This window comes from Suricata suricatta, chromosome 17 (assembly GCF_006229205.1).
Source record: "Suricata suricatta isolate VVHF042 chromosome 17, meerkat_22Aug2017_6uvM2_HiC, whole genome shotgun sequence".
Classification (NCBI taxonomy): domain Eukaryota; kingdom Metazoa; phylum Chordata; class Mammalia; order Carnivora; family Herpestidae; genus Suricata; species Suricata suricatta.
This window is the reverse complement of record NC_043716.1, coordinates 54,437,027-54,446,812: the sequence shown is the minus strand read 5'-3', so window position 1 is coordinate 54,446,812 and position 9,786 is coordinate 54,437,027. Positions and strand designations below refer to the sequence as shown.

The window sequence follows — 9,786 nt, the reverse complement described above, 5'->3', positions numbered from 1 at the left end:
GAGAGGAAATGCGGGGCCTGTAAGCGCTGGGAGGCCTCTGGGCTTCTCGTCTGCGTGAAATGCAGGAACGCTGCAGAAAGTCTATGATCTGACATACTTTATTTAATTTTTAGTGTTTATTTATTTTTGAGAGAGAGCGAGCGAGAGAGAGCAGGGGAGGGGCAGATAGAGAGGGAGACACGGAATCTGAAGCAGGCTCCATCCAGGCTCTGAGCTGTCAGCACAGAGCCCGATGCTGGGCTCAAACCCATGAACCGTGAGATCGAGACCTGAGCCGAAGTCAGACGTTTAACCGACGGAGCCCCCCAGGGGCCCCTGATCTGACATACTTTAAATGCATCACTTTGGATTCAGTGCTAAGGATGTGTTGGAGGAGGGCAAGGAAGAAGCAGAGAGATCCTAGCAGATGACAGATGACTCTAATAATCTGGTGACACCCACGACCGGCAGACCAGCCTGATCCAGAGGCAGGCAGCACGGGTAAGCCCCGTTTTCCCCAAGTCTGCGCTCCGCCCCATCGCTTCCATACAAGACTGACATCGGTGCCTGTTTGGGCTGACTCACAGAAATCTAAAGAGGATTTCACAAGGCTGACCGTGAAAACAGCGTTCACCAGCTGTTGTGCAAAAGCCGTTACAGAAGCCGCTCGCACCCCAAGCAGTGAGGGGGCAGTAGGCTCCCCCCGCTCCCGGGAGCCTCAAGACACCAGAGCTCAGAACTGTGTACGCATCTGGACTCCAGCTCCATTGATTCTGCATCCGTACGGCCCCCGAAACACCTAAAGAAGCTATGTTTTGAATCCAGGAACGCTCAGGGATGCTTCCGTATAAGCTCACGGTGGCTGCTGTGCTTTGTCCCCTTTCCGGGGCGTGCAAGGCTTCCCGGCAGCGCTCTATTTCCAGCGCACGGAGGACCACTGTTACCCCGGGTCCCTCCCGAAGGGTCAGAGTGGAGCCGGCAAGGACGGGACACAGCAAGGGAGCATCTCCAAACACATCGAGGCGTCACCAGGTCACCTGAACGGGCGCAAGCGTGCGGCCCGTCCCACTGCCCGCCGCCCGCACCCCAGCGTGAGTGACCGCGTCTGTGAGGACGAGGCAGTGTGCTGCTCAGAGCGACGGCCACGGCCCAGGCCCGTGTCCCCCCACGCCCCACCGAGGGGCCACTCACGGTGTAGCAGCAGTGCTCGCGGATGATGACCCGGTTAGAGAACGTCTCGTTATGGGCCTCGATGTGCAAGGTGCGGTCCCGGGAATTCAAGGAGTTCTTCTGGACAAAATAGACATAATCGACTCCTGCGATCTTTAAAAAAGAAAACACGGAGAAAACGGACTTAGTAAGGACGCCGAGCGCGACAGAGGCTGTGAGCTCAGTGGCCGGCGTGGGGCCTCGGGCGCCCGCGGTACCTTCTTCAGCAGCCGGGGCGCGTCGACGTCCAGCTTACAGCGCCTTTCTATAACGTGAATGGCCCCGTCCTCGCTCTTGAACTCGTTCACGGTGTCGCTGTCCACAAACATCGGAATCAAGGGACACGTAGGAAACCTCCTTTCGTAGGCCTGGGAACAGATGTTTTTTTTAAAAAGGAATTGAATGGAAATCAATTTGACAATAAAATATTTTTTTAAATAAGTAAATTAAAAAAAAAAAAAGGAATTGAATAAAGGTGCAACCCGACAGAGAAAAGCATCTCCTGGGGCGCCTGGGTGGCTCGGTTGGTGAAGTGGCCAACTTTTGACCTCAGCTCAGTGAGTTCAAGCCCCACACGGGGCTCCACTCGGCATGAAACCGACTTTAAAAACACACACACACACACACGGCATCTCCTGATACGTGCCAGCCCGTTACAGCAGGGCCGTCTCCGGCTTTACACCGTAAGCTCCCGATAGAAAAGAAAAGGACATTCTGTGTTCCCAGATCGGAAGACTCGGGGCACTAACGGTGTCCAATATGGCTAGAGGTTGAGCATAATTCCTATCAAAACCCCAGTAAGGCTTATTATTTCTTTAAGCTACAGACGAGATTATTTAAACATGTACATGGAGGGGCGCCCGGGGCAGGGGGAGGTGGCTCAGTCAGGTGAGTATCCAGCTCCTGACCTCGGGTCAGGTCACGATCTCACAGCTCATGACTGTGAGCCCCGCGTCCGGCTCGGTGCGGACAGCGCGGAGCCTGCTCGCGATTCTCGCTCTCCCTCCCCCTCTGCCCCTCCCCAGCTAGCACTCTCGCTCTCACTCAAAATAAACAGATAAACTTAAAAAATAATAAAACAAAGTGTACATGGAAAGGCAGAAGAGCTGATCCAGCTAAAACAATTCTGAACAAAGACTCGGTTGGGAGGAGTCAGCCGACCGCCCGGCTGCGGGGACCCAGCGGTGCGCTGCTGTGGGGACGGACACGGAGGTCCACGGACGGAGGGCCGTACACTGGCCCACACAAATACGCCCAAAGGTGCAAGGGCAACTCCACGGAAGGACAGGCTTTCTGCCCAGCAAACCTGACTGGAGAACCTGCACACCGACAGGAAAAAAAAATGGACCTCAACCTGAACACCACACCGGACATAAAAATTAGCTCAAAATGGACCACGGACTTAACCACGTTTGTAGCCTTCTCGAAATGGCAACTGTAGAAATGCAGGCCGGATGAGCGGCTGCCAGGGGCGGGGGCGTGCCTGTGACAGGGTGACCTGGAAACCGTCGGTGTCTTCACCGCATCCATGGCAACATCCTGGTCACAGGGGCGGGGAGGAGGCACCTGCTTGTGAATAGTGCATTGCTAACGTATCATGAATCTTCAATTATCTCAAAATAAAAAACTTAAACTTAAAAACAAAAGCTTCACCTGCTATACAATTCATCCAAACTTTGGAAAACGCACGCCGGCGCCTGACCTAGTTCACGGCGCAGCGAGCCCGTGCTGGTCCGTGAGGACGACTTCGCGGGCGGCCAGGCTGGACTCACACTGAACCCGAAGCGCCCAGCGGCTCCCGGGGCTGCAGGCCGGGCGACCATGGCAGCCGGGCGACCAGCGTCCAGGCTCCAGGCAGGGGCAGGAGAAAGCAGCCTGGGGCGGGCCCAGCACTGCAGTGCCCCGATGCTCCTACGACAGTGACCCGTGTCATGCCTCCACCAGCTGGCCCCGAAATGGGGGCGGGGGCCGGCCTCCCACCTTATCGAATCCCAACCCAGCGCGGATCTGAGGAGAAACGGGCGCCTGGCGGTGGCACAGCTGCCCCCGTGTGACCTCTGACGAGGTGCGGGGCGTTCCGGAGGCCTCCCCTGCCCCCCCACCCATTGAGATGCTGCCTCTCGAGGACAAGTTTCCTGATGCGTCTGACGAAACGGACACTCAGGTCACGGCCACTGCGTGAAGCCCCACAAAGCACCAGGGCAACCTATTTCTAATTTTCTGTATTTAAAACATTTTTTAATATTTATTTCTTAGAGAGAGAGGAAGGGAGGTGGGGAGGAGGGGAACAGAGGACCCAAGCAGACTCCATGCTGAGGGCAGCGGGCCTGACGCGGGGCTCGAACTCACAAACCGGGAGGTCCACGGCCTGAGCTGACGTCGGACGCCCCTGCCCAGCAGCCTGTTAACCCCTCCCCGGCTTTCACGCGTCTCCCTCTAAGCACCCGGTCCTCCGGCACATCCCATCCTGCCGTCCACGTGAGACACCGCGAGAGGCAATACGGGAGGCGGCAAAAACGAAGCCGACAGGTCAGGAAAGGGAGTCGGTCATACACACGAGTGTCCTAAGCAGGAGCAAGCGCTACCCAGGTGTGAGGAGAGCGAGAGCACCCTGAGCTTTGGAGAGGTGGTGGTTTGGGAAGGCTTCATGGAAGAGAAGGCATTTACACTGGGCCTCAAAGGGCACAAAGGTCTATTTACCGTCAGCAAGGGGGAGGGGGAGGGATTTCTAGGAAAGAGAACCCAGGAGCGTGGCCTCAGGGGAATGCCGCAGTGCCAGCGGGACCCAAAGCCCGTGGGGGAGGGACGGTGACCAGGCACGTCCCTGCAGAGCACAGCCCACAAGGCCACACCCTGAGGGCGCCGGGTGGGGGTGGGGACACCAGACCCAACAGAAGGCCTGGCTGTCCCGGAGCCGGAGCCGACCTACCTCCCGGGGGGTGCCCCGTGACCCGCGTCCCTTTTCAGAAAATTAGTGACCGTCATGCTCAGGGCGGTCTGGAAGGGAGGCAAAACTCACGTGCTGACCAATTACAACTGCTTTTTAAAAGTCTTCACTCTGGGAGTTGAACACACAGTCTTCCTATTATCTACTCCCCCTGCTCTCAAATATAGTCTGCATCCCGCTGCTGCCATAATCTTGATAAATCACCCAGGATTCGTCCCTCAATGCATCTTAAATAAACAACATTTAAGGAGTTTATTGAGCTGCTCGTGGGGCGCCTGGCGGGCTCCGGCGGTCAAGCGTCCGACGTCCGACTGCAGCTCAGGTCATGATCTCACAGTTCCTGAGTTCAAGCCCCGCGTCGGGCTCTGTGCAGAGCCCATTTCAGATCCTCTGTCTCCCTCTTTCTCTCTCTGCCCCTCCCCTGCTTGTGGGTGCTCAGGCTGGCTCTGTCTCAAAAATAAACATTAAGAGAAAAACCCATCAAGAATCTTACTAGATAAACTGATGAGTCCAGCGTTTTGTTTCTGTGCTCACTTACCCGGCCGATCTGTCGGAGCGATATAAGGCCGCGCACTGCTGGCCCAGAGAAGCCTAACTTTCTAGAGGACGGGAGAAAGGGAAGACTGCAAAACGCGGACAGAACCTCGTCTCTGAAACTGCTTACGGACGGATACCCGACCCCAGTGTTTCAGCACCAACTACCATCTGTAAAGTTGCTTCAGCCTCTGAGCCCCAGGAGCATGAGCGTTCCGATCTCGTTAGGAACCTCAGTGCACGTTCCACTTGTGCCCACGGGAAGGGCCTAGACGCAGCAGCGCCTCAGCGGTGCCAGGAAACTCGGCCCCGAGCGCTCGGTCTCCGGGTACCACTCAGGCCCAGGCAGGACCGAGCACGGCCAGGAAAGGGCCGGTTACGGCGAATCCGAAGCACTTCCCAGAAGCAAGGACGGGCTCGGGGCCTGGCGGGGGCACGGCGGGACACGGGAGCCCGCCGGAGGGCCCCCCCCCCCCCCCCCCCCCCCGCCCCGGGATCATCTGAGCGCCAGAAATGGAAAAGAGAGTGATGCTCAGAAAAACGGGCAGGGGAGGAGGTCTTCCAGACAAATGTCACCTAACGGCCACACTTGGAAAAGCACAGTTCTGCCGCGGCCGCAGGACCTGGCTGGGGCAGGCTGACACCACCGCTGGAAGGCGGGGTCGCTGGAAGAGGCCGGCGTCCCGTCACCAGGTTATCACGCACTGAGGGACAGATAACGGAAGTCAGTCCCCTTCTCATGGAAAGATCCAGCAGATACCACCTTAGGCCAAGAACTTAACTTGGGACCAGCAAGGGGACACAGTGAGGAGCAGCTGTGACAAGGGAAGCACGCCAGCCGACGCAGGCCGCACCCCAGAAAGGGAGGAAATAACCAACACAAGCCCGTCTCCGGGGCACTGCACGACGCCACCGGCCCGGACTCTCACAAAGCGAAAAAGGCTCCTGTCTTGAAAGATGAGCCGAAAAAGCAGAGAACTCTCTAGAATGAAGGCAATTAAAGAGACAGGACTACCACAGGGGAGGCTGCACGGGCTCTGCCTGGAATAAAAACAGCCCCAGAGATATCAGAGGGACCGTGACCACGCAGCACTCCCCAAACACCATCCTTCTGTCGGGCTGACAGCCCGCGGGTGTGAAAACGCTGACCGCTCCGCAGCATTTCTGCTCTGGGGCAATAACGCCCCAGAACTTGGGGCAGAAGAGTGAGGACATACACGGCTCCTGTCCTGGGTCCGCGGCACTTCTGCTGTGAGTGTGTGCGTGTGCGCGTGAGAGAGAAAGCAAAGGTGCCCATCTCTCTGAGTGGAGACGTATACGGGTGTTTGCTAGACTTCACCAACTTTCTTAAACGTGGCAATGTCTCGGGGCGCCTGGGGGGCTCGGTCGGCTGAGCGTCCGGCTTCGGCTCAGGACATGATCTCACGCTTCGTGGGTTTGAGCCTCACGTCGGGCTCTGTGCTGACAGCTCAGAGCCCGGAGCCTGTCTTCGGATCCTGTGTCTCCCTCTCTCTCTAACCCTTCCCTGCTCATGCTCTGTTTCTCTCTGTCTCTCAAAAATAAGTGTTTAAAAAACATGGGAATATCTCAAAGTAAAAAACCGGGGTCACCAGCGCCGGGAGAAGGTACCTTCGGGGGAAGGGCCGCATGGGCCCTAGCAGTGCTCTTGCACAGAGCTGGCTGAGGACGACCCTGTCACGTCTTGCCCAGGAAAATGCACACGCGGGGCCAGGCCGGGGGCGGGGGCGGGGGTTCCCAGGGGCCTCCGTCTGGCCCAGCCACCGGAGCAGCTGCCGGCTGTTCCCGGGAAGAGAGCGATCTGGATTTCCACGTGCGGCTGCCCCATTGTGGAGACCTCGTCAGTGCCCACGAGCCCGTCAACACGCCTCCAGGTCCCCCCCTGCGTCGATCCCTCCAGAACTGAGCAGGGACCCAGGCTTCAGCTCTGGCCGGGCTCATGTCACCACCTCGGGAGAGCGGCAGGAATTTCCCAGCGTCTTATTCTTCACGAACTACCTGCGGCATCATGTCACTTCCTAGTCACACTCGGCACGTACCAACCGCAAACATCAGAAAGGCCGAACAGAACTACACCCTCCAGAAGGAATGTGTCCAGCGTGAGAGAGCTCTTCGATGTCCTCTCTTAGAAGGAAAAGTTACTTCACAAGAGGACCGACGATTATCCCCACTCGCTCACTCTTTCCCTTTAGCAAGGCCATTGTTTCACTAATAAAAACAGAAGCGGGGCCCAGCCCCCCTGCCCCTGGGAGGGAAGCCGCCTCCGCCTCCCCACGCCCACTCCTCGCCTCTCAGAGGATTTCTGAGCCTGTGACTTGGGAGCCTGGCAACAGTACTTTGAGTTTTTAAGCAAACTTTGAATGCAGTTGTGAGATATGAAAAGCCTATACTGTGCTAAAGAAAACCACATGCTAGTGAAGACGTGTCAACGTGCAAAGTAACGAGCTTCCCCGTGCGTTCCGCCCGGAAAACCCACCTACAAAAACCCCATGCCGAGAATCTACCTTCAAACTGAACCGTGTTCATACACAACGTGGCCAACGGACCGGGCCGGCTGCTTCCCGCACATCAGACTCTCGGAGACGCTGATGTGGTTTTACCCGGGAAAGAGCCTGGACGTGGAGAAAAACGAAACACACCGAAGTCTCACAGAAGCTGCCGGAGCCCCAAGAGGGAATGCGGAGCCACCGAGGGCACGCGGCAGACGGACCGCCGCCCGGCCGTCACGGGCCCCACGCCGCCGACTCCGGAAACACAATGGCTACACACTGGGGCGGGGGGGGCCGCCACGTGAGGCGCCGTGCTGGGACGTGGAGAACGTGACTGTGGGGGACACGGGGAGGGGGCTCCATCAGAGAAAGGCCCAGAAACACGCATCGTGTACAACAAAGACAAGACGGGGGAGGGGACAAACGTCAAGGAACTGCACGGACGATGAAAATGGCTTCAGACGGTCGGGGGGACGGCGGGGATGGGTGGCGACAGGCTTCCCCGAGGAGCGCGTGAGCAGCAGGGAACGTTCCCGGTGGGGGGACGGGAGCGAAACACCACGACAGCAAAGCAAGGACAAAGCCGCAGCAGCCGCCGGGACCTGCTAATGGGACGGCAGCTCTGCCTCCGGCACAGGACTCGCTGCTCCACAATGAGCTGCCAGCACCTGGTCTGTTGCTCAGGCTCCCAACCACACAAATAGCTCAGCTCAAGCACGTGTCAGCCGCCCAAGGGCCCCCGACACTGTGTTTGGTCACAACCCAGTCCTCCGTGGGCTCTGGAACCCACCTCCACTCTTCCAAGACAAACGGCTTCCACCTGGCCCACTAGCAAAGCGAGCTTCCCGATCCCATGCTCCCTGTGAGTACAGGCGCTCACTCTTTTTTTAAGTTTTTAAGTTTATCTATTTTTTAATGTTTTATTTTTGAGAAAGACAGAGAAACAGCATGAGCAGGGGAGGGTCAGAGAGAGAGAGGGAGGCACAGAATCTGAAGACAGGCTCCAGGCTCTGAGCTGTCAGCACAGAGCCCGACGTGGGGCTTGAACCCAAGAAACCATGAGATCATGACCTGAGCCGAAACAGTCGGCTGCTCAACCAACTGAGCCACTCAGGTGTCCCAATGTATAAATTCTTAACAGGGTATTTGCAAAAATTTTTCAATTTTTGAAAATCTGAGTCCTTTGACAGAGAAGTTACAATCCAGTCGGTTGTGACACACCTCATCCATCCAGATTCTTCAGACAACCCGGTCAGATTAGCGACTTCCACGCGAGTTCCAGACCGTGAGCAGACTAACTAGGGTAACGGGGTACTGACCGCTGTTGGCAGGGGGCACTGCTGGGTTTACAGCAAAGTCCCGTCCCCCAGTCGCCGGGCTTCAGCGAGCCCCGCAGGCCGGGCCACGACAGGCCGGAGCGGCCGGGAAGAGGACACGCAGCTCACAGACTCTCCTCAAGCCAACAAGAAACAGTGAGAATCCGGCAGATGCCGAGCCGTCTCCCTCCGAGATCACACATCTGAGTGGAAACAGCCTCAACTCCAGGGTTCTGAGGACACACTCTCTCCGTGACACTTGGCGCGGAGAAGGCGTGAGTCCGGCCCCCGCGAGCTCTCAGGACAGGGCATCGTGACAGACGCCAGCGGGACCCGGGACAAGAGGCCGGACCCTCTTCTAGGACCTTCTCCGTCGAGCGGCAGGCACGAGGGCCGCCGAAGCGCAGGCGGCGGGTGTGCGGCCGTTAGTTCCGGGGAGGTCGCTGCCCTTACCCAGCCGTACTGTGACATTCTTACTTAGGGCCCCACGTCACGCAGCGGTCAGGTTTTCTGGACCTCGTCAGTAATTCGGGGAACTGAGACCCAAACTGGGCCTCACTCCGCTCCCCGGGGCAGGGCCCCAGCTGGGCGCGAGGCGGGACGGGAGTGCCCTCAGCCCGGAGCCTGGCAGAGGCCAGAGGCCTCTCCTCCGCAGGACTAACGGGAATCAGCCCTCCGCGAACCTCCGTCCAGCTTAGGAGTTTCCACCGCCAACGCCCCAACCCTCTGGGTCCCAGACCGAGTAACCTCGAGTGCGTGACAACAGAGCAGCGATGAGGAACAGGTGCGGGAGCAGGTGCGGGAGCCAAGCGGTGGGCGGAGAGCAGCAGGATGCGGCCGCGCATGGGGCCCCGCCCTCCGCACCAGGACAGCCAGCCTGTCGCCTGGCAGCACCGGCCCTCGAGCACACTGCCCCCGCCCGGGGACTCTGTGCCTGAACCGCTGCTGCCAGAACTAAACACCAAGAAAACAATTGTCCTCAGAGGAAAAATAATCAATCATCTGAATCTTTAAAAATGAGCATGTTGGGGGAGGGGGCGGTGCCTGGGGAGCTCAGTGGGTAGAGCAAGTGACTCTTGATCTCAGGGACGTGAGTTCAAGTCCCACGTCGGGCACAGAGCTCACTCGGCTAAATCTAAGGTACCAGGCACAGCAGTTTCGGGCGTTCCTGGTTGAAGGCAGACACGAGACCACCCTCTCTCCGCACAGTGTGCAAGCAGTTGACTTCATAAGGTCTTCTAGAATACTCCACCTTACGGTACTCGTAACGTACGCCTTGCCAAGACTATGTGGA

The 9,786-nt window shown here is 58.0% G+C and overlaps 1 protein-coding gene across 1 annotated transcript in view; it reads right to left on the bottom strand.

The window, feature by feature from the left end:
• SEC14L1 (SEC14 like lipid binding 1) overlaps positions 1-9,786 on the bottom strand; it is a 45,109-nt gene that overhangs the window by 12,845 nt on the left and 22,478 nt on the right. Inside the window, exons 3-4 of the mRNA XM_029927092.1 lie at positions 1,407-1,556; positions 814-1,302 (exon numbers count right to left, since the gene is read on the bottom strand). Of these exons, the coding sequence (XP_029782952.1) occupies positions 814-1,302; positions 1,407-1,556 (639 nt within the window). The remainder of the gene's footprint in view (positions 1-813; positions 1,303-1,406; positions 1,557-9,786) is intronic.